Source organism: Labrus mixtus, chromosome 13 (genome assembly GCF_963584025.1).
Source record: "Labrus mixtus chromosome 13, fLabMix1.1, whole genome shotgun sequence".
In the NCBI taxonomy this organism is placed as follows: domain Eukaryota; kingdom Metazoa; phylum Chordata; class Actinopteri; order Labriformes; family Labridae; genus Labrus; species Labrus mixtus.
Genome location: NC_083624.1, coordinates 1,740,067 through 1,765,366, shown reverse-complemented (window position 1 = coordinate 1,765,366; position 25,300 = coordinate 1,740,067). Strand labels below are relative to the sequence as shown.

The following is a 25,300-nucleotide window of genomic DNA, read 5'->3' as shown; positions in this document are numbered from 1 at the left end:
GGACGGCTTTTTTTCCTCCCGTCATCTCTTTGATTGGTGACGCACTTAGGAGATACAACCTAGATGTAATATAACCGAGGTCCTTTGATTAGAGAAATCTTTCTTTTTTTTAAAAAAAAATCAATTTTATTTCTCTTTCTTTCCCCTTAAAATAAAATGATGCCTCTGTCTGCATTTTCTGTCTTCACCAACTTGCTGCAATATGGCATCATTAGATTCACTCCCTGAAAAGCTGGTGGTAATGAACTGAGCAGAGAGCAATTTTTTGTCCCTTGTCTCACCCACTGGCAGACCAGAAGATGTTAATGTCCTTCTCCCTCCAGCTAGCACCGCACAGTGCCAATGCTGAGCACAGTTTGCCACAGGCTTCAGAAAATGGCCCTCCTGTAAAAGCTCTTTGAGCTGCAGGTGTTGCATTTTCATGCTGAATACATTTCTTGAGGGACCGGCACTTGCCCTCTGCCAAAAAGCACTCGCTGCTTGCAAATAGTTCACTGACTTGCTGCTGGATAGTTGAATAGCAGGAAGCCCGATGCTGCAGGTTTAATTAGTGGTGGATGCTCCAAGGTGTGGCACCCGTCAAGGAAGCATTTGACAAACAATCTGGCCAGCTGCTGTTTTGATTATGTGGCCCGGACAGAAGCTGATTGAATGAGAGTGATAGGCTGTAGGTTTTTCTTTTTTTTTTTTTAACAGATGGAGAGAATTACTAACAGGCACCCCTTGTTATCTTCCCATTAAAAGCCCCAGGAAAAGAGAGGAGTAGAGAAGGGTTGGGGGAAAACAGAAGCATTCTTCTGCACATAACAAAGGTCTGAGTGTGACAACACTTCAGGTAAATGAAATGAGATCGAGCAAACACAAATGAGAATCAGCCAGGTCCTAATTTGTTTCCCCTGCAGACATGGACAATCTGGGATTGCATGCTGATGATCATATTATACTGTCAACATCTATTAAGTTATCTACTGCATGTCCCCCACACTACAGATGTAGACAGGCCACAGTGATACTATCGTACTGGTGATGACATTTGATCACTCCCTGCAGCAGGAGATAGAATCTGATTCTACATGATTTCAATGATTCTGTCTTAATGGCCATAAATCCTGTTAGAGCGCTGTAAACACGTGTTTAACTCTGTCGTTACCTCATTATGACATAACCCTTTTTTCACACAAGGAGCTAGGAATTCCATAACTAGAGCCATTGAAACATTACAGTATATTATTATTTACTTAATTTTTATGATTCTGCATTTTTCTTATTTTAAACAAATCCTCTAAAAATACAAAATTGTTTTAAACTATGTGGCCTCCCCGTCCTGTTTTTGACATGCCTCTTGTGTTTTTTCTTACAAAATTAAACATTAAAAAGAACTGACATAGAGTTGCATTTTTAAAACATAAATTCATTTATTTTTACAGCTCAGCTCTACGGTTGTGAAAATATAATCAAAACTGTAAATTGTGCATTCTGGGGGAGTCATGGTATGAGTACCTATTTCTTCCAATTAATGGAATTTGCAGGAGAAGAAAGGTGTATGATCAAAATACTACAAAGGCAAAAGTTCACAATTATTTTAAACATTCCATCAAGCGCAAGAGTGTGATTTTTTTTTTTTTAATGTTTTTGACAACAGTGGCGTTCTGTTGCTCACAGAATAATGTGTTGACTCTCTCATCCCCTCTGCCTCTACACTGCCCCTACTGGTCATGTGTATGCTGCATCATGGGTCTGCCTCACATTCATTTTTGAGGACACGCACAGCCAACGCGCCAAACGGACGCATGGCAGCCATCATGTGTACGATTAGCAAACGGCAAGAATGTCTCCACCTTTACCCGTGAAGCAGCAATATGTAGCTCCGACACATAGCGTTTAAAATTGGTACGGCTGTTCAAATTCAAAACATTGGCGCGAGCTGTCTCCCCCTGTCCCCTCCTCCCTAGAGTCGATGTGCACACAGACAGGTTGCCATGTTGCGTACACTGAAGCTTCAGTGTTTAGCCAGCTCTGCATCGGTCTTGAAACCGTTCTGCGTTCTGTCGAGGCTTTTAAAATTGGTTAGAAGAAATAATCTGAACCAGTTCTCTTGCCAGCTTCCATCGCTGCAACGCCTGTTGGTTTACCGTTTACCTGTCAAACCGAGGAGCGTCCGGTTGGGGGTGCCTTAAAGTTGCCTACCTTCTCTGGTCAAAACAAAAACAGACCATTCAGGAGCAGAATCGAAACTTAGAAGAGGGACTTACTGGCTGACATGGCATGTGTCCTTAATGTCCGATGATATAGTAAGGTCATTTAATTGTTTTATTCAGTAGATATCTTACATAGTGGTCCTTTACATAAAATATAACTCATTAGGATGGAACATATTGCTTTGGTCAGCCATCAGACTCTGCTCATTTATATATCAATTCAATTCAGTCACACCTGACTTATCATGCCCATCGGTGACCAAGCCCTTTATCAAGTGGACTCAGGGACCATCAGAGTTATTATAGGAAATAAGCCACTTATCATGATTCTGCCTAGAGGATCAGATTGGATTGGATTCAGGGAAGTAGCCTGTGATCCTCTCTGCAAAGAGATGAGGGCCTGGCTGGATGGAGGCGCAGGATTTTGTCCCTCTCTGGCACCAGGGGTGGTATTGGAGCTGTGGATGCAGGCCAGTCATTGGCAGATGGATGATGCAGATTTGAAGGGTGCTGATGTGGCCAGGGGAAACCAGGGATCCCTTTTGTAGTAGCAAGCATTTACCCTCTGACTGGGCCGTGTTTTCCAGTCCAACTATCTCGTACATTTTAACAGATGCTTTAGATCTCTTTGGCAGAAAAGACTCGTGTTTTCCCATGCTGCTTTTACCCTGATCTGATTCATCTAACAGCGATGTGAAGTCCAAAGATATAGGACTAAAAAAAAGTCCTGTGAACATGGAACTAATATGTCAGGGCTGTGAATAACAGCGCATGAAATCCCAGGAGACGCTGATGTCGTCTGAAAAAATGCCACTGGAACTTTCCCGAGTGGTGATTGTTCTCATTATCCGTCCAAGAGATGATTTCCCTCATCGGCCCGGCCCTTCAGCACGCTGTCAGAACTTCACAACCTAGCTGAACTAATCAGCCATTTCCGGCACTTCTTCTTATTGTTGCGTAAAGTTCATCGTCAAGTTGAGCCCTTTTTTTTTTTCTCAAGCATGGTGTCTGTGAGCAACAAAACAAAAGCAATTAGTGTCTGTCTTTGCTTCAGGCTTCTGTAGCTTCATCTAATCTTTCACCAGCATACATATGCAAACCCAGAGGAGAGGAGTGGAGTTAATGAACTATGATGGTTTAAAAAAAAGGGCTACAAAGAAGAAAAAAAAAAAAAACCCAGCCCTCAAGAGAGTTTGGTGAAGCAGTTTGATCGCTTGTCTTCCACAATATAATACAATTGGCATCTCAAGTCCGCCTGCTTAGCTGGTGAGACAAATTGAATCAGCTCCTGGATAAGTGTCGGCTTGTGTAATGACAAGTACAACTGATGCACTCAGAAACAAGCGGGAGAAGGAAATGATCTCGCCGAGCTCTGAAACAATGAATGTCTCCTGTTATGGATTATGACACAAGTCACAGAGGAAGCAGACAATTAGATATTGCATAGCTGCTTATTGTGTTTATAAAGGATGCCGCTTGTTTCTGAAGCAGCTGTCTTTACTCACTACACGCACTACAAACTGCGTTTGGCCTTTCATATTTCATGGTTAGTATCTTGAATGTGTTGTATTTTTAGAGGGCTTTACCCGACTCAGATTTATATCAGCCAGATCGGGTCTGATGGTTAATATGAAGCTTTGACTACACTGCAAAAACTCAAACATCAAAAAGTGTAGTTAAATCTTTTCTAGTAAAAAAAAATCCAATTACGGGTGTTTTTTGGCTGTGAATGTTGAATTTGCTAAACCTCCCCGTCACGGTGGCGGGGAAATAAAAGTAGGCCTAACATCTCTAAGACTCTCCTCTTATAAGCTCCTAAGCACAAATTGATAGCCTCTCAGTTGAGGCTTTGAGGACATGGCTGTATTGGAAACTCTTACCAGCCTAATAATAAAATAAAATTACTTATTTTTTTTTTTTTTGTTTATGAGCGAAACAAAGAGCATGTCAGTATTTTCTGTAATAGTCAAAATAATTTCCTTCATAAAGTAGCCTATTACTTTAATACTTTAAGCCTTGATTTGATATTATACGTCATTTCAAAATAAAGTGGCAGGTACATTTCTTTTGTCACTGGTAGATTTTTGAATCCACCAGTCACAGTGGCAGGTAGGCGAAAAAGTTAATGTAAGCCACATTCACCAGACAAGTTGCTAAGTGCCTTGAGGTGAGATTTACTAATTAATTTAGATGGTACAGGACATCTCATTTCAAGACACTCCGAATCCGAAAATGTACAATTTACTTGCTGCATTTGCAGATATTTTTACTCGTTAGAAGCGAGGCAGGACCTTTTTTTTTTTTTGCTTTTGCATCTTGAAATGAGATGGTCATCAGACATTGTGAGGTGAATGAGGCTTGCTAAGGTTTAAAGAAACTCTTTGAAGTGCTTTTATTCCTTTTTTAAGTCTCAAGTGAGTCTCAGTCTCTATAAATAACATGTCACCTTTTGAGACGTAAGCCACACATTCGTCAGAGTTTTCAATAGACGCTGCTGTCACTCAGACATTATATCATTTCCTCACTTCTTGTTGCTCTTTCAAGACACATTACACTCTTTTTTTTTTTTTAACTAGATACATGCTTTTAGCAAAGAGAGTAAGTGGCATCTTGTCTCACACGATGTGATGTGTTTTTTATTACCAAACTAGTAGTGTCTTAAATAATGAGATTTGTAACGAGGGTAGGTGTAATAAGCTAAAAGCTTCAGCCTACACCTTTTGAGTCAAAATGTTTTTGTTTTTTCTTGTGACCGAAATAAATGATTACTACTACTTACTACTAAGATGCAACTAAGAGCATCTAGGTGTCACAGGTTTTAATGTGGAACGGACTTTTTAAGTATTTTTACTGCTTTTAATGACCAGGTCGGAATTCGAACCCTTAATCCAGCGGCTGCAGCTCATCTTGGAGACCCATCTGACTCCTACCACTGCCAAAAATTAGTATTTTTAAATGGGTGTTCCTACTTATTTCAAAGTCAGTTAAACTCAAATTTAAATTAAGACTTGTTCAAAAAAAAAAAAACACTCAGAAAACTTGAACACTATTTATTTAATTCCATTAACAGGAGCTACAGCTACAGCCCCATCTAGTGGAGCTTCGACACAGCCATTGACCTGCATTGCAAGCCAAAGTGGACATTTAAAAAAAAAACCTTTTAATTCTGGTCTGGACAAAGAAGGATGCCGACTTTAATCATTATGTCAGCTAATTCATTTTAACATGAAAACCTCTATTCATAGTCCCTTCCTATTTTAATCACTGAGTCTGTTTGTTTTTGAGTCGAGGAGACCTCAGTAGTTAAGACAGTGTTCACATGTTGAGACTTGTTTGTCAAGTACACACACTGAGATGCTGCTGCACCTGCACTGCCAAAGCTGAAACAAGAGAGCCAGATATTTGACTGACAAAAATTAGAGTTTACTGTGGATCTCCTAAGGATTCAAATCTTTAACTTTTTTCAAGTGAGGCGAGGCGAAGCAACTTAATTAGTTTAGAACATGTTACACACTGAGGCTCTTCAAAGAGCTTTATAGAACTGTAAGGAGTAGAAGATTTACATTTCATTAAAATAGCAAAAGTGCCGACAAGATGTTCATAGTTAAAAAGTAAATAAATCCCATACAGGACAGGCCTAATATTTGACCTGTTTCATTAACTGATATTCTTCCCCTCTCCCCCCTCTCTTTCTTTCTTTATTTCTCTCTTTCTCTCTCTTTCACCCTCTTGCAGGTTCGCAGACTCTATCCGGGGGATGCTGAAACTGATCCTTGTGCTGTTGATGGCTGGAGCCTCACTGTCCTCTACCTGGTTCACTCTCACCTGTCTGTGCAGAGTTACTCACCTCCCCTCCACTGCAGGTGAGTCCACACAGCAGAATAACTGTCAAGGTCATTGCATTCAGTCAGCGCTGCAGCGAGTTACAACCCAGAGCCAGAATGAATTCAGTGCGCAGTTCAAGAGTTTTTCTAACATTGGTTTCTTCATATGCAGGACAATCTACTCAAAAATATTTATTATTTAATTGTTGAAGGTTTTTTTTGTAATTTTCTGTGTTTTGCACAATCTTCTAATGTCAGGGTTGTCTTCCAAATGTCCTCTGGACTTCCTCCCCCATATAGGCATAAATATGAATATAATTTAGTACCTGTTCCCTGCCATGGAAACACACTGAGTTCCTCTTAGGGTTCCTTGCCGCTGGGGAAACTTTCACAAGTGAAAAAGCAGCTTTTAAACCCCAATAAATCTCACTGTATCTCATCTGTTGACGGCAGTCTTAACTAACTAGCGGCATTTTCCTAAAATATGGCCACTATATACAAAAAGGTATCGTGCATTTCAGCTGTCATGTATAAAGATATCTCCACACGACCAGAAAGCTTTAATTCAACATTTAAATCATGTCGTTTTTCTTTTATTTCCAGTGTTATCATATGGAGCCAAAGCAAGAAAAACATGTCTCCATTTCCAAACACCTGCACACTGCATTGTATACTTGCCACACATTCAGCAGAGCCAGTCCATTAGGGACACTGGTGGACTGTGCTTCCTTTTCCCAAGCCAAAGCAATAAGAATACCAGCATGTTGTTCAAAGCTGCTGATTCCAACCATCATCATCCATCATCATTCTCCAGGCCCTGGCACTGCTCTCTCTCTCTCTCTCTCTCTCTCTGTCTCTCTCTCTCTCTCTCTCTCTCTCTCTCTCTCTCTCTCTCTCTCTCTCTCTCTCTCTCCCCCTCTTATCCCACACTCTGGCAGTCTGCAGCAGGCTCCAACCTGGTCCATCCACCTGGTGTATCATACGAGAGGGTGCTGTGATACTGCAGCAGAAATCTGCCAAAGCACCTCATTATCCCAGTGCAGGCTGGTCAGTAGCACACTAACAGTAAATCAAAGTTAGATCAAAGCAGTCTGCAGATTCTGTGAACAACTGAGCAGTCTTCTGACACAAAATATCTGTATATAATATGCAAAGATGCTGTCAATGACAATTGATTTTCTGCGTAAAGGTTCTCTCTGTAGTCTCAAAATACACTTATATATTTGTTTGTCCCAACGGCCCATGAGCAATGCAGTGCAAAACGGCATGAAGCTTTGTTTTTACCCCGATGTCCCATTTCCATTTTCCTTTCTGTCACTCGCAAAGACATGTACTGTACTAGGAACAAGGAAGTAGGATGCAGGATGCAATGGCAGTGACTAACAGGACATATTTGGAGTTGTGATATTTGCAAGGGGCACACTGGCTCAGTTGGTAGCGTCATTGTCTCTCACCCGGAAGGTTTGTGGTTCGATCCCCAGCTCCTGCAGCAACCTGTCCAAAGTGTATGAATGGGATTAGTTACTTTTGATGGGCACTTTACATAGCAACCTCTGCCATCAGTGTGTGAATGGGTAGGTGTGACAAAAGGTCCATTTACTTTTCCTCTTTCTTCATCTTTCAAAGTATTTTAAGAGCGAAGTGGGCTTTTCTTGTCTTTATTACGGGGTTTAAACTATATAGATGATGGGGGAATAACATGCAATCCAGGTCTGTAGATAGTAGGGACGGGACAAAATATAAATTCAGCAATATGTTGTCGTCTTGACTCGTGATACAATGTTAAAATGCTCGCAAATATCAAGTATCAAATAGAAATGTAGTCATTTTAATGACCGGACTCGCCTCTCCACGTGCAATTGTTCACCTATTCAAGACCCCTACAAACTTATTTTTTTTGCAAGTTGCTTCACACTAAGATTAGCGTCCTCCAAAACCAATTATAATTAGTTTAAACAAATACAACAGGCCTTGAATGTTGGTCTGTTGAATGTTTTTTCTCCCTTTGTGCAGAGCAGCAATGGATTAAGCAAGACCTCTTCCAGAGTTGGCAAAGTGAGGAGATCGATCTGGTTATGCAAGACTATTTAGTCACTTACTTCCAGCTATAAACGCCCTTGTGGGGATTACAAAACACTTTAAGTTTAAGACTGTTTGCCAAAAAAAAAAAAAAGAAGCAATTTGGGGAAATCACCTTGAGCTCCAGGAAACTGTGATGGAAATATTTCACTGTAATGATATTCTATCAAGGCAAAACATTGAGCAATAAAATAAATCAAGAAAAACAACTTTATTGCAAATTAACCAGTGATGAAGATGTTGTTTATTTAAGCCCTCAATACATAATGTCCACTCCGTCTTATATCCCAGTATATTAGATAGCCAATCATTGTGTTCTCTTGAGACAGACGACGTCAGCCCATGTTCTTCTGCTGCTGGACTCACCACGTGTGTCTTCCCTTCAAAGAATTCTCCACTGCCTTCTGGGAACTTACTCCATAAAGCCTAATTCAATAACATCAGGGGAAACGTGCAGCAGGTGAAGCACTCTTAAGTGTGTGATATCAGCGCTTCATTAGGGGTGAATTAAGACGAGCAGGGTAGAAGGCTGCCTTTCATGGCTGCATGAGAGGCTCCTGGTTCCCCGTCGCAGGCAGGCAGGCAGGCAGGCGGACGTGCAGGCATGCAGAGCCCTCAGAGGCACTGTGATTAAAGGGACGAGCAGGCTAATGGGGAGCTCATTTGGACCAATCTGCTGTGTGATAAGGGAGATGGAGGGTGGCGTGATGCTCCAGAGGTGACGGCTTAATCTCCACACACATCCATTCGAACACACATATTTTACTTTAGGTCTCAGCCGGAAGACTGCCGCTGAGAGTCTCTGATTTCTCTGCAGAGATGAACACACACACACATAAACACACACATAAACACACACACACGCACACACACACAGTTTACAATGAACAAGCAATAAGCCTGCATCACCCAAAACTTTGCAAAAAGATGACCTCCACAAACTTCATTTTGGGGAATAAATTGAGCTCGACAGCACATCATAATTTTAAATTAAAAAATTACTACCCAGAGTATTTTCTTTCTCTCTTTTTTTTTTTTTTCATTTCAACCAGCAATTGCACCCAAAGTTAACCAGCAGCAGCCAGCACGGGCAGAAATATTTCCCATCATGCCTCGGGAGCAAATGAGACAAGCTGTTTACTATGGGGACATCTGCACATTTTGGCAACAGAGTCTGAAATTAGATTTTATTATATTGTGGAATCCATGAAATGAGTTGCAACTTAATTAGGACTGTGCAAGTAAACTCAAATGTCCAAAATATTACAAAGGAAATTGAAAATTAAATTGCTGTCACAGTTCTACCCAAACCGTCTTGTGATGCTCCACGCCAGAGTGGGAGGAGAGTCCCCCACATTAGGGAGCTATATAAGGTTGGCTATCAAACTTTAGAAACTTTCTTGTTACCAACCAAAATGTTGTACATCAACAGAGGTGGGAAGTCATCAGTAAAGCTCTTTTTTTACATAGAGGTATCTATACTTAAATGTTTGTTTTTCTCCTTCCAATTCTTTAATTTAACCCCCTGTATCTCTATCACTAACTTTCCCCTACTTACCTTTTCAAAGCAGGCTCATTTCTATAGATTTAATGCATGACATGGATTCTCAATAATTTATATTAATTTGAGACCAATTTCAAAATATGTATGTGGATAATAGCAACAAAAAATATTCCGTTGATGTTCCCTGCCGTGCATTAACTTCACAACAGAAAACATGACAAAAACATTTCAACTATACTGTAAAGATTAACGACGCATCTCCACCTCCTCCCGTTGTACAAGGTGAAGCCAAAACTCCCCCACAAAGAGCTCTGACCTCTAGCTAGTGACGTCACAGTCTGTGCAGTAGCTGCAGTATTGATGTCCCGCCTCTTTCACTAACCTAAGCTCATATTTAACTTACTGACCGAACAGCAAAGATCCTTCAGGTCAGCACCAGTCCACAGCAGAACAGATTCTTGTGTCAGTTTGAAGCAGAAACTACAATTTTAGAAATTTCAGAGACTCTTGTCTTAGTGCTTGTAATGTTTCCTCTTGCTGTTCTTTCTAATGCGGTGCACACGGCACCACAGGAGCTGCAGTGGTCAACACAGCTGCCAATCACTGCCATACGACCCTTTTTAATAGCATCGGGTAACTAATTAAAACTAAATTGCTCAGAAAATGAACACTTCAGCATAAAGCAGCATGGTATGACCCAACCATAATGACAGAAAAGTATTAAAACAAGTGTTTTGACATCAGTGTTTTAAAAAAAAAAAATGTAGCAAAGGGCCGATGTCGGGTTCAAACCCTCAGCCGCTACACCAAGGACTGCAGCTTCTATACGTAGGTGTCTCTTGACATATCCGACATATAAGCGCCCCTGATTTTATAGTTTGAACCATGTCCCATCTGTTAAGGAGGCAGAGCTTATGACCTATACTGAAGCCAGATGACACGCAGATGGACAGATATAATAGCTGTTGTGTCGTCCATTTTTTTATACAGTCTGTGTTGAAGACGAAACTGACAACGGATGGAAACTCAACTGCAGAGAGGTTACATCTAGTAAAAGCAAAGGGATGTGAACAACTGTGAACACCTCTTTACAAAGAACCAAACGTCACAATCTGCCAAATGTTTAAGCCCAGATGAAATGATTTGTCCGAATCGTTTCCAATCGAACAAAGGAAATGAGCCAGGATGTGTCATGTCAAATGACAAACCTGAAGAATTGAACATTTGTCAACGCAAACCAAGTGAAGGAGATGAACGAGCCGGCACATCGATGCACCTAAAATATTTTGTTTCAGTCCCTCGTAAATTTCCACCTTACCGGCTGGCTGTGTAATTGAATGTTTTCTTCAGGACGAGGGTTCAGTATAAATCTTAGTGCTGCTGAGAACAAATGGTACCTAAGGAGGCGGTGTAGGTGGCATCAATCACCGCTGTTCTTCTACAAACTTGACCAGTAAGCCTGCCTTTCAAACGAGTTTCTCCGATGGGATTCGAATGCCTATTAAATCACAATTCCAAATGAAACTAGTGCTCATTGTTGTTCTCTTCTTTATTTTTCCTTGTTTGCAGCCATCCTCTACACCTCCTGCATCCTGGTGGGCATTTTCATGAACAGCAGCGTGCCGATATTCTTCGAGCTCTTCATCGAGACCGTGTACCCGGTCCCTGAAGGCATCACCTGCGGAGTGGTCACTTTCCTAGCCAACCTGTTCTGCGGCCTGCTCCTTTTCTTCCTCACCTTTTACAGCACAGGTAAGACAGGAGACAACTAAAACTCTGGACTTTTATTGTTCTCATTATTGTAAAGTAACAATTCTCTGCCCCCGCCACAGGTTTCTCCTCCCTCCCAAAAGCTACAGGCATCATTGTTTTCAAAAATCCATTTCCACCTCTGCAGATGCTGCCGACAAAAGACAGAAAATTAGGTTACAATACAATTGACACATTCAGCACAAAGCAAGAAAAACTCCCTCCTGCAATTTAGCCTCTGATTTATCTTTTGAGTTCCTGGCAGAGTTTGATCAAATGATTTCGGCAAACAGCAGCCAGGGCAGCGTGTCATCTGCTTCTTTTCTGCCCTGCAGTTTCGACAAGAGAAAGCCAAATCACAGTCAAAGTAGCTCAGACATCTATGTAAACGCCTTTGTGTGTGTGTGCAAAAGCTTTCTTTAGTGGTGTGTACTTGTGTTTTGTTCTGTTTGTCCAAACCTTTCTTGATATTTGCCCACCAGTCTTCAGTTTCTTTACCCTACCCTGTGAGTTTGGCTACATCACAACACAAATCAGCTGGGTTGATGAATCCATCTCTGACACTCTTCCCCCTGCCCTGCTTGTTTGAGTAAACAGCAGATATATTTTCAAACCTCCATAAATATTCATGAGCTTCATCCTCCCACTCTGCTGACTTGCTGTGATTGCTACGAGGATACTGACAGCTGCTGCCTGACAACTGTATGTTGATCCTCCTGCCTTCTGGGTTGTCTTGCCGGTGCAGGTGGATATGAATCTCCTTTGACCTTAACAGCCGTTGAGCCAAGAGTATCCTTGGGGGCGCACTAACAAGTACGACAGTAGTGGCACAAATCCAGCTTGTTCTGTTGCAAACAGCTGGTATCAAATATTTACAACACATACAACGATTGTAGAGCCTCAACTACTAGGACTGCACCATATAAGGAAAATATGAAATGTGCAATAACATTGTTCAGAATTAGGATAAAGATGTTTTTGTTTAGGATACATTTTTGGGCTTTTTTTGTAGAGATAGGACAGCAGATAGAGCTGGAAATCAGGGACAGAGAGAGTGGAGAAGGACATGCAGGAAAGGAGCCACAGGTCCGGTTTGAACCCAGTCGCCAGCTAGGAGGAGTATAGCCTCCGCACGTGGGGCATGCATGCTAACTACCAGGCCACCACTAACGTGTTTCGGCTTGTGGACTTCATCAGGGTCATCAAGAAACACATTGCAAACATCATTTAAATAGGGTTGTTACAAAACTGAAAAAAGGTTTAAAAAAAAAAAAAAAAAAACATAAATATAAACAATAATCTACATCCACATATATATGAGACAATGAGACACCTGCAATGGTGGGCTGGTTGTAGGTTGGACCAATGAGAACTGACAGGGAGGTGAGGGGCGTGTCCACCTCTTCAAGCCTTTCACTCTCCATGCACTTTGGTAGTTGTTGAAGTTGTTCCAGAAAATCTCACTCTGCTTCTTCAAGGCATATCAAACTCCTTTTTCTTTCTCAAAACAAAACCAACTAATTGATTTTGTTTTCGTCTTTTACTTTAAATCTTTTATCCCTCTGCATAGTTTTAATTTTTGTATGAGTGAAGCTTGTGTAATGTATGTTATATCAGGACACTCTTGCAATCCTTCAGCAGTTGAGGGGGCGTCCAGCTTTTTAAAAAAAACAAAACCATGCAATTAAAGAATTACAGTGTAGGGTTTCTGACACATCTATATGCCTCCAAATCCTCATTTTATGCATCTCCTCTCTCCTGATCTCTGTGACTAAACCATCAATTCCCTTTGATGGTACGATCCAAAATGTACCTGCTGATGTCAAAGCTTTCTGACCCAAATAGATCTCCGGAGCAGCGTTACTTAAAGCTATGACTGTTTTTCTGCCAAGCTGGCTGCAAAGGAGAAAAAGTTATAAGCGACTGCCAAAATGCACATTTGGCACCGAGTTTGCAGCATCACAGCAAAAAGGGTAATTCATAAAAATAGACTTTAAGGATTATAGAATCTAATTTTTCACGGATAAATAATCTTTTAAAGCACCATTTGTAGCAGATGCAGACCTCAATTTGTACAAGTTGAATACAAAGAGGGTCTAAAAGCTCCACAGCATTGTTGTCACACTAATAACTAGATTCCCTTTAATTACTTTCAGAGAACAATCTTTTTTTTTTTTCTAGGTAAGGCAAACCAACACTGTGTGTATGTATTATAAATGCTTTGGTTGGATTGTTTAAAGGCACTGGCAGTGGGCTTATCATATATTTAGATTTAAAATCCTGTTAGATTAAAGGGAGGCTGCTGCAGCAGTGTTAAAAAACAAAACTTGGAAATCGATGAATGAGCATTGTTTTGAAGGTCAGAAGTGCACTTTTATTGGCGGGACCATTGCCGTAAAGGGTCTCTCTGTGTGGAGTTTGCATGTTCTCCCTGTGCATGTGTGGGTTCTCTCCGGGTACTCTGGCTTCCTCCAACAGTCCAAAGATGTCCTCGTACTGTAAGATTAATTGGTGTCTCTAAATTGCCCGTAGGTGTGAATGTGAGAGGCTGGTTCTCTGTCTCTATATGTCAGCACTGTGATTGACTGGCGACCAGTCCAGGTTGTACCCACCCTCTCGCCCAATGACGGCTGGGATCGGCTCCAGCCTCCCCTAAAAGGGAAAAGCAGTATACTGTGGATAATGGATGGATGGTTTGACTCAGTCTTCAACAGGTGTAGTTTGGGACTCTTGAGTGGATTAATTGAATTTAGCCGTCATTATTTCCACAGTAAAAAGAACTGCAGTTAAAGGAGAACTCAAAGAGGAGTGAAGCTGCCTGGAAATTGAGATTTAGATGCCAGGTAATGTATTTTGAATCGTGTGAAGCTGCATTAGTCAGTCCGCTGATAAATCATAGATTAGTCAGTGATAGAGCAGGTGTGGATATAGATGGAGCAGCTGCACACCATCTCAAGAGTTGAACTCATAAAGAATACATATCGTCTGCTCCACACTCCTCTCTGCGAGGCTCTGAATGACTGACTGCTTTGTGTCAAGGTGTGAGTGTGCATGTGGAAGTGCTGCATGTTCTGTGTATCGCTGTACACTTTGTGTGTTGCTGCTCCTCTGTAGTCACTTCTTTTCAAGTTCAGACGCAGAGTCCTGTGTGTGTGTGTGTGTGTGTGTGTGTGTGTACGTGTACATGTGTGTACATGTGTGTGGGCGAGCTGAAGGGTGTCTGATGTGCTGGGATGTATCCTTGACAACTTCCCCGCGACAGCCGGAGAGAAGATCAAGCTGAGATGATGGAGGCATTCGCTGCTCTTTTCTTTCACTTCCCACCCTGCAGTCGTCTAATAGAGCGGGATGCATCCAGGCTCTCCTGTCAGGAAGTTCACACTGCTGCAGGCATGTAGGCACTGTAGAAAACTAACTGAGCAGGAGATTGCCACAGACTGTCTACCTGCGCAAAGTTGTTGAAATCTGCTACTGCTACCAAATCTGTAGGCAACCAACCACTGTTTGCAGTTCAGAGCTGTTGTTTCAGTATTCTTTGAACTATCTTAATCATGATGGAGAGATTTATTTAAGAATGAGTCATTTAAAACAAGATATTGCTTGATTTATTTAATTTTTTTTTTTGGAACAAGCTTCACATTAAAACAAAGCCACGAATTACAGCCAATGAACAAGCAATGAAAAGCAACAATAGTGTTGTATTTACTGATGAAATAATCCTAAATCCTGTTTTTTCACGACCCAGCTCTTAAGGTCTGAAGAAATCAAACGGTGTAAGGTTTATTACCAGAATACAACAACAATACAACAGAACATGGTGCCATTCAGGAGCTGTGGTGATGGTGTGACGCTGAGTATGGATGAGAGGGACTGAGAGGTTGACAGCCAGATCTTTAATAGGGAGACTTGGGAGCCTCCCGCTTGGGAGACTGGCCATGTCTGCTGAGGTGTGGTGGAACACCAGGGGCACAAACACACAGACAGAAGGACAAAAGGCAAACAGGCCCTGCTGGCGGGAGGGCCGTCACACTGTTTTTATAATCTTACATGAGTACAGATGTGTTTAAAGGTGACTGTAGCTTATACCAAGATGAGAAAATATAAAAAATCCTCGTCAGCTAATCTCAGGAAAAAAAGCAGAGATATATTTTTTAATTTGTGTCCGTTGTTTCGTTTTTTCCCACAAAGAGTTTTTTTTTTGGGAGAGGTAAAACGGATTGGTTCTAAAATCAGCTGGGCATCTTCACCATCCGAATGCTTCTGTGCCAATTATCACTCAAAAAAATAGTTATTTTCAGGTGCTGTTTTTAGGCACAGATTAACACGTGTTTGTGTAGTAGCACTTCATTAAACTGTAAGACTTGTTGATGTGTGTTTCTGGGCGTAATGGAAGAGAGAGCGAGAGAAAGACGAAGAGCTGCCGATACAAGCACATAGGAGCTTAATAGAAAACGTTTTCATATTAGTAACAAAGTAACAATGCTTGTTTTTCCAGAGTCATTGTGATTGGCTAATTACATGCAAGCTAACCCTGATTGGTTGTTTGATTCAGACCGAATGGGTCGTAAAAGAAAAGGGTAGGTTCTCACATTCACAGATCAGACACACATTTATTCAAAGGAACATTTCTATTAATTAATATAAGTGACATGCAATGATCAAAATGTGTTAATATAACCCAAATTCAAACATGCACAAATCAATCTTTTTTTAATGAAAATTTGGTGAAAAATTACCAAAATAAAGTTCAGTATTAATGCGTATGTGTTAAATAGTATTTACTCGGGTACAGACAGATATTTTTAGCTCCTATTCAATTCTATTCTGTAAAAACGTTCTCTTGTCTCTGAGATCGAAAACCTGCCCATTTCCTGTCCTGTTTGGAAATCAGCTGTGTTGAGTTCTCCTGAAGCGATCCCTCCTGTACAGATTAATTTGATTATTATGTAAATTCCCCTTTGGAAGTATTCTTGTGGGCTGTTTCATTACTCTAATTTCCTCTCTGTATTCCCTTAATGGCTGCAACACAAAAATATGCAGACTTCAAGACTGATAAATTCAGCATGAGCCTCGTCTCTTCAAAGACCCACTTTTTTTTTTTTTTACCTCCTAATATTGGAAATTGGCAACACTGGCCTTTAAAGATTTCCATCTATTTCCAGTTTATGGTTCATTTTAGGGATTTCCTTTTGGCTGCTCACTGCCTCGTTATGCATTCTGAGTTATGGTTCCTTTTTCCTGCAAGCAGAGAGGAGTTTATGAATACACCGCCCTGTCCATTTGAATATCCATGAGAGGCCGGTCTTGGTTCAGTGAGTCTCACCTGGCCTCTTGACTTTGTTGTCGAGTTTTAAAAAAAAAAAAAGCCAAAAAAATCTGTCAACCATGTGACTCAGTAACATAAATGGTGCCTCTGGGTCGTATGTCTGCGCTTGTTGCTCTTTTTTTCGATTTCATCTGCTGTGTGTTTGTGTCATTTAGAGCAATGCATCAGGCAGAATACAAAGCAGCAGGGAGGTATTGTGGAGCAGAGAAAGCCTCAAAGGTTTTGTAGTGGATGAAGAAGGGGTGGAAGATGAGGAGGGGGTGGCGGTGAGTTTCCTGTGAGTTGTTCTGAATCTGCTGCATTGGGTGTTGGGGGGAAGGGGGGGAGAAATAATTCCAGCAGTTCTTTTGTCCCAAAAAGTTATTTTATTTCTTTGAGAGTCGACTTTTCATTCTTGTCTGAAGTAGAAAAAGTGGAGAAACTTCTCCAAACCCCCCCGTAAAGAATGTGGAGGTGTTTAAAAACAAACAAACCACTCTTCTTGTAGAGCTCAGTCATTCCTGAGAGAATTACAAGAAGAAACCTTTTTTCATTTTCTGTTTTTTGAAATCTTTCAGAGTTTTGACTTATGTGTGAGAAGAAACACTGACATTAAAACAGTTTGCAAACTCACAAAGTCCGCCCACATGCGCGTACTTTGGCAGGCGGTATGAATAATCCGGCTCCTATAGGTGTGTCCAACAATCTGTCGATCTTCAGTAAATACATCCACATGTACTGTAACGAGGAGGTGGTCGTTTTCTGAAACATGATCTCGTTTGTCTGTGTTTCTTGAAATGTGTGACCTCCATCTTCTAAAAAAAAAAAAAAAAACAAGGAGGCAGCAGAATGGAGTTTCATTAATTCTAACGCTGCATTGACCTCAATTAAGAGTGACGAAGGCCATAAGATTCCTGTCGGCCCACGACTCTGTCTTCATCTGCAGCTCCAATGTGCTGACGGTGGCAGCGGCAGTAATAGGTTGTTAATATGATGAACTGATCACACTGATGTTTCAGAGTATGCTCATTTTGTCACACTGAACCTGCTGTATGTAGAGGCACTAATTAACTGACTATCTGGCTGATGTGCATTTGCTTTGGATGAGTTAGAACTTAGCTCAGCAGTTTGAATAGACTGGCATCCTTTATTATTAAAACTTACCTGTACCTGAACTGAAAATGGTCTCCATTTTTGAATTGCCTTTCTATAAAAAAAAAGTCAGGAAACAACTTATTGAAAGACATGATTATTGATTTTTAAACATCTGCAGAAATTCAACAATTCTACTAATTTCTCCAGACAAAAATGATCACATTTAATCTACTAGAGTTTGGAATCTTAGAGTAAGATAACGATATGACACTATACTTTACGGTATGATACCGTACAATACAATACGATGCTATGTGATACGCGATAAGTGGCTCATGACAACAATAACATCACGTTACATTCTGCAGTATATGATATGGGCCTGTCCCTGACTAAGGATTTACATAGTCGAGCCTGATTCGTCAGATTTTGCCTATAGTTGACTGACATTCAAAGTTTTTTTGTTGTTTTTTCGCACTTAGTGATCCCTGTCTCATTTGAGTTTAATCACTTTGTTAAACTATGTTTTCTTCTAATCTTGGAATAACATTTTATTCTATGATAGGACATAATTTTACTAACTCATTAAGTCTGCATTTTGAGCATATAACGATAAAACAAATGTATCGATATTTGACCCTTTTGCCATCATCTACCACATGTCCATATATCTGCACTTACAATATATGGCATTAACAGTCCTGGTCTTAGTGTTTTCTTTGTGAGCTCAAACTACAATAGCCCCACAATCAGGACCAAAACTGACATATGATGGAGAAACGCTAGAGAAAATATGTCTATAAGAATTTAGTTGAGAAATATAACACTTTGGGCTCAATCACACTAAAGAAATACACTTCCCCCTTTTTTTATTTAGCAGCTTTCCGATGTTTGAATAACTTAGAAAAAAGGAGCGCTCTAGTTTAAAAGCCTAAACATCACATTAATTACTGGTTACCTTTAGTTCCCAGCCTGGATTTAAGAGCAGAAACCTGTGGGTGCTCACTGTTTACAGTATACATACTAAATACATTTGGAGCCTGCAAAAACATTTGGCGCCAAACTTACATTTTCTTGAAACAATTTTATAATCAATGTCAGAGCCCAATGGTGAACAGATGGGCCTCTAGAAATCAAAGAGAAGAACCTTTTGCCAATTCACCTGATTACATTACTACAATTACCAAGACTCCTTTTTAGATTCTTTCAAAACTACAGGCTGAAACACACACACACACACACACACACACACACACACACACACACACACACACACACACACACACGATTAGACTGTTTGTCTCCAACTTTAAATGGGCAAATCTTTGTCAAATGCATATGTTAGACAGAGTTAGAGGAAGAAGACAGCAGGTCAGATAAACACAACTCCATTAACCCGCCTCCTCGCTGGGTCTCCTGCTGTCCGGTTCACACACTCCTGATTAATGAGCCTGCTTCAGGAGTCTCGACACCTCGCCGAAAACACTCTCACCCAATCCCTCACCTTCCCTCTCCTCTGGAGCCCCTTCTTCACCTCCTTTTTACCTGGATTTATCTTGTGCTTTCATCTTCGCACCTTTTAACCTACATTCTTCCTCCTCAAAGAAGCAGTAAAAGGTGTGTGGCTTACAGCCAAATCTCATAATTTTCCACAAAGAGGCTGCCTCATGCAGTACGAAAAGCAGTCTCTTCTTGCATTGATCCTGCAGCTGATTCACGTTGTTATGAGAAGATATGTGATTGGAATGGTGTATAGGCTGGTGTGAGTGAAGACACACTGTACTGGCTTGGGCCTTCACCACTCTGTGTGTTACAACCTGATTTCTCTATATTTGGTCAGGCTTGTTATCAGGACCCGAGCAGCTGCCTGCTTTCACCTCATCCTCCATCCTGGCTGAGAAGTTTGCCCAAACTTTGATCCTCTTTAACGTCTCTGTCAGGACAAAACACCTGAAACACAAGACATGCTGCTGAGATGTCGGGCTTTACTGCATGGGCTGCTTAATGCATTTGGAATAAGGGGTTTATTGATTTTTTGTTTTCTTTTTCAGACAAAGGCTATTCCAAAAGTGAAGCCAATTCAGAAGTACCTTAAACCTTTACTCTGTCAAATGGCCAGCAGGGGAAGATTCCAGTGGTTGTGAAAAGAAGTCTGAGGGGGGAATTCACTAAGAGTGATTTTCTGCCGCCAATAGGTCCAATTAACTTGCACTAATTATATTCTTGCGCTGAAACATCCTTTAAGATCAGTGCTCTGTCCAGGTAGCTCTTGTTTTCGGTCCGATCCAAAATAATTTGAAATTGAATATTTTCAGACTTTAATTACAGAGTTTATTTTTAGGTCATACAAAAATTGAATTGTTTTAATGATCCCTGGAACGTTGGGTGTGAAATTCTCACAAAAAATGTGGCGCAGTTACCACCAACTCGCAGCAAACAGTCATTTTCTTCAACCGAACTGCGTGTGGCTATTTCACGGCATCACTTGTAATCAAACTATTTTTGCAATGAGCCTGATTTGCATACAAAGGGGTACATTTAGAAATTGAATGCATAATAGCTTATTTAAATAAACACAAACAGCAACAGCGCTCACAGATGCTGCTAGCTCTGTGGCGCAGTTTAGGAGCCTTTGACTCTTTGGCAGCACTTTTTGAATCAGATTGAGTCTTTTTGTCTTATTTGCAAAGGTTAGCGGGTGTAAAAGCCTCTCAATCCTTAAGACCCTGATTGTATGAGACCCTATGGGAAAATGATCCGTTTTCTCAGTTGATTTGTTACCTCTGTAGACATTTTCCGGACATGTTTATGGTTTCAATTAGTCTTGTCAAGGCTTCCTCTGAACAGCAAGATGTTCACTTTTTAAAGTCATGGTCCAATTTAGAGTAAGTATCCACCCTGTTGTCAAATGTGCTTAGGTTTTGTCAAGAGGGGGCTACCTTAACTTCCTGTATACAGTCTATGGTCCAAACTTGAGTTGAGGTGTGTCTGTGCATTCGTGCAGGCAGTGTGTGGTGAAAATCTTGACCCTTCATAACTCAAAGGCGAAACTTGAAGAAGAGCTCATTTGTCAGGGTGCTGATGAGTTAAGACGCAGACGGTTCGTTGCAGCCGCGCCCTCTGCATTCAGCATTATTGCAGACAGCCAGAGCACCTCTCTTTGTGGTTAATGGAGCCTGAACAGAGAGCAGAGAAAATAGAGCACCTCATCCTGCACCATGTTTAGGTTCAAGTGTAGGTCAATGATAATGGGGAGCGCTGCCAATATCATTGAATTATTCTGAATCATTACGAAAGACAGCTTGGGAGGCTGATCTTATTTCTTTTATGGTATGTCAGGAATTCCTATTGATTAGCCATTAGTCCCATATGATGCTGATAAATTATTCAATGTCCCCTCATACAAACTCTCATTATGGTTTCTGGATTTATGTCGGTGACCCATTTGTCATTATTACAGAACACACTGATAATTTTGTGGTTTGGAGGAGTTTAACTCAGTGGTCACTCTGACTTTGATACAATACAATCTGGATCTCAGGAGCCACCTGCTCGTCCCAGGATGCATTTCATTAACAGCATTTTTTTGGACTGTATAGTTGTCGAAAAATGTATACTCATTCATAACATCCTATGCACCGTTATCGCTCTCAGTAGGTTAGACTCTTTGCAATTTAAGAGTCGAGAAACGAGAAGCTGAAAAAAAAAGCCTTTTGTGATTTGGGGTTAGGAATGACAACAGATTTTGTAGCTGGGCCTGAGCATTGACCTAGAGACACAATCAACATTGTCAACAACTGCAGGCGTTTTCACACTCCATACCTCGATAAGATAGACGGTGTTGAGTTTGGAAATGCTCTGACAGTGCTGTTAATCTGCTTCTGTTGCAGTTTTCACTCTTCTAGGAAAGCTTTTTTCTAAATGTTTTAAAACCTAGCTGCAGGGATTTTCTTCCATTCAACCACAAAACCATTTCACAGTAAGGTCTGCCTGTTGGTGTTCCAGGTAAGGCCCAGCTCGCTGTGGGTGTTCAATTTAGAGCCAAAGCTGTTGAATAGATTTGAGGTCAGGCCTCTGTAGTCCGCGAGGGAATTTTCTCCATGCCAAAAAGAAGTGAAGCATTTTTCTATGGAGCTAACTTTTGGAACAGGAGCTTTGTATTCTAGGAACCTGAAGAGTCCGTCCTATTATGTTGAAAACAATTGAAAGAACATAGTTTTCTCATACATGATCGATGTTGTTGAGTAAAAATTGCCTTCATCAGCCATAACTGTCAAAAGAAGTGCCTGAGAGGGAATGTTCTTGGACAAATATACATTTTAAGAGTGGGAAAACATGGGAGAAAAATGTGGAGGGTGAAGAAAAAAAGTGTAAATAAAACTATATTTTGCGCAGTACACTTAAACTAAGTGCTTGTCCAGAGCGTGGAGGGTGCCAGACAGACTGCAAACGATCTAACCCAAACATCCCTCTGTTTCTCTCTGTGTCTCCTTTTCTTCAGACCCGACGTGGGTGAACTGGTGTCTCGCCAGCTCGTGTGTCTTCAGCCTCATCGTCATCCTCTTCTTCAGGGAGTCCTACGACCGTCTCTACCTGGACGTCTTCGTCTCCGTGTGATGCTGCTAACAGAAAAAAAACAAAAATGATGCAAACACGACGACTTGATAACACTGGACTGAGTTGTAACTATTCTTGCACAAAGTCGAGGAGAAAAGGGAGAAGAAAGGAAAGTGGAAGGGCCACTTCCTTTTGAAGGTGTAAGATTTTAGGATCTTTATGTACATATTTCAAGTGGTGGTGATGGATAGCTTGTTCTGTGGCTGCCGAGAAGAACCAAGACTTGATTTGACAACGATGTTTACTCCAATGGTCGATCGGCTCGATGCCACATGACTGCACAACACTGTCACTACCTGATTTCATTTGTCTGTCATTGTTTGTTTGTAAACAAGTGTTGTGAACGGTTTGATTTCCTAACCAGACGCAGCATGACGGACTGTTAGTAGTTACTGTTTACAGATGATTTAATATTTAAGGTTCTTAGTGTCGACCCCCTTTATCGCTGCTCGTGTTGACTTACTGTGATCGTGTTTTAAATAACTGACTCAAAGCTGTACTGACTCCAGCTCCGCAGGGAGTGTCGCCCCATAACAAGGAAGCCTAAAGGACAGCTTCTTCAGCCAATCAGCGGGCCTGGCTGAGCTGAGGCGGGGCTTAACGACGGCGTGTTAGTGCCGAGGCTGAGACACAGGTACTTCTAATCTGATATAACACCACCACGAACCTTATGCAAAAACGATCCTCCACATTGATGATTGGATGTGGGCCAGACATGTTGGCTGGGATTTGATGATGAATCTGATCGTTTTTTGTTTTTTTTGTTATGATCAAAGAACTGTTCATGTGCAAGAAGCTGAGCTGTTGCCCTCTCGGATTTAAGAGGGCGTTCAGCCTATTTATGATTAATTGTGTCAAATTGCAGACGATTTTCTTTTTAATCAAACCTTAATGATGTTTTGTTTCATTTTTTACTGTTTTTAAATCTGTTTTCCTCAGCGGCCTGCCAGTATTTATTGGATACGTCTCTACACTAACATATTTAACACTTATTTTCACCGGAAAACGATGTTTAGTGACGGTTTTCCGCCGCCGCAGAGGCACACCTAGGGAGATCATTTTATTCTACAGGCATTAGGATTATGTTACGTTGTACTGTCAAAGGCTGCTCCTCCTCCAAACCACCAGCAGGGGTCTCTGCGCCAACTTGAAAGTTTACTGACAAAAAACCTGACAGAAAATGGAAAGGCGGTTGGAGTTTCTTGGATTCCTTTACTGACGAAACTGAAGATCTGATAAAACAAAAAGCCTCAGATCTGGAGGGACTAAATCACAAAAAAAAAAAAAAAAACATAAAGGCAAATGAAAAACACTTGAAGACAGATTTGTTGTTTGACTTGTCGATGTTTTTTCTGCGTCTTTGTCCTGCACAGTGTTGTAATGTGTTTCCCTCTGGGGTTGGAGATGTTTTCTCTTATTTTTTACTCTCCTTGTACAGAAAAAAAAAAAAAAAGGTTGTCTTTTACCTTTCGACATGTTGCCTTAATTGCCCGGTGCAGTGCGTTCAACCTCCCTCTCCTCCACACTGTGACTACTTTGTCAGTGTATGTTGTTAAAGGTCATGTTCTCCCCTTCTGCAGCACACACTCTGTGGCTTTACCATGGCTTTGGGTTTTAAATGTCTTTGTTCTGTGGTAAGGATGAAGAGCAAATGTGACTGTTTTAAATTTTTCCAGCACCTTATTAAAAACAAACATTTTAAGAATAACGCTGCTGTTGTTCTCCTGTTGTTTATATAATGTACACGCTGTTTGACATTATTCTGTGGTCTAAGTCGACTCTAGCGTTAATAAGGACCTTTGTTTCTACCTCCACCTCCCCTCGACCTGACTTTACTTCCCTTTTTCTTACATGTGTCATCTCCTTTACTTCAGAATGAGATCAGAATCAGAATGCTTTATGCAGACATTTCCTACCAGCCCTTTAGTAAAAAGTCTGAGTGAAGTTGGGATGAGCAAACGTGTGAATGCAGAAAGAAATATTCAGGAACATTTGGGCGGAAAGATCATGATGTTATCTCTTAAACCACTACCTCAGTTGACAGTATTTTTTATTTTCTTTATCTGTGGTTGTGTTTTGAAAATGTCCCTATAGATTTAGTAATAACAATAAAAACATTATTTATCAAGCACTTTTCAAAGTCCAAGTGAAAAAATTAAACCGGCAAATCATTAAAGTCAACAGCTGACAAGGACTAAATGGTAAATGGACTTGAGCTTGTATAAGAGTTTTCTAGTCTTCTGACTACTCAAAGGGCTTTTTAATTGCAGGTCACATTCACCCATTCTCAACACATTCACACATTGATGGCAGAGGCTGCTATGTAAATTGTCCTTCAGCATTATTTATTCCCATTCATACACATTCACGGTCCGCAGTGTTCTACACAACCAGAGCTCATCTCTGAAGGCTGCATTGTGTTAACCATTTTCCGTCGCTAACTGCTATGTCACACTTTTTCATAAAGAGAATTGGTTGTTTGTCCAGTTGGTTGAGACATTTTGGACCGCATCCCCTTAGAGAATCCTCTCACAATACCTCCAGGAAATAATGGTAAGAGATAACCCTGACGTCATGATCAGCACCTTTTGCTAAGACTTAACAAACCTCACCGTGCACCATAGATGGCATCACAGCTCACATCTAATTTTCTGAGGCCAAGAAGGGCTTACCAACAAATTTGAACAGATATTCAGCTTAAGGTTGGAATGTGTCATTAGCGACATCACACACTACTGAAGCTTCATCAAAAGGCAACTTCACTGGTTGAAGATCATGAAAACGCTTCACCTCTCCTCCGAAAGGCCTCTTCAGTACCACGACCTGGATGACACAGATATCACAAACTGTCTTTACACATGGCAAAGAGTGTGACTGAAATCTTATTTTGTTTACTAAACTGATAATAATTGATAAACTGGGTCAGATG

General features: G+C 40.9%; 1 protein-coding gene across 1 annotated transcript in view; it reads left to right on the top strand.

The window, feature by feature from the left end:
• slc49a4 (solute carrier family 49 member 4) overlaps window positions 1-24,079 on the top strand; it is a 178,605-nt gene extending 154,526 nt beyond the window's left edge. The window contains exons 8-10 of the mRNA XM_061053113.1: window positions 5,934-6,061; window positions 11,175-11,357; window positions 22,256-24,079. Of these exons, the coding sequence (XP_060909096.1) occupies window positions 5,934-6,061; window positions 11,175-11,357; window positions 22,256-22,371 (427 nt within the window). The 3' untranslated portion in view covers window positions 22,372-24,079. The remainder of the gene's footprint in view (window positions 1-5,933; window positions 6,062-11,174; window positions 11,358-22,255) is intronic.
• The last annotated feature ends 1,221 nt before the right edge of the window (window positions 24,080-25,300 follow it).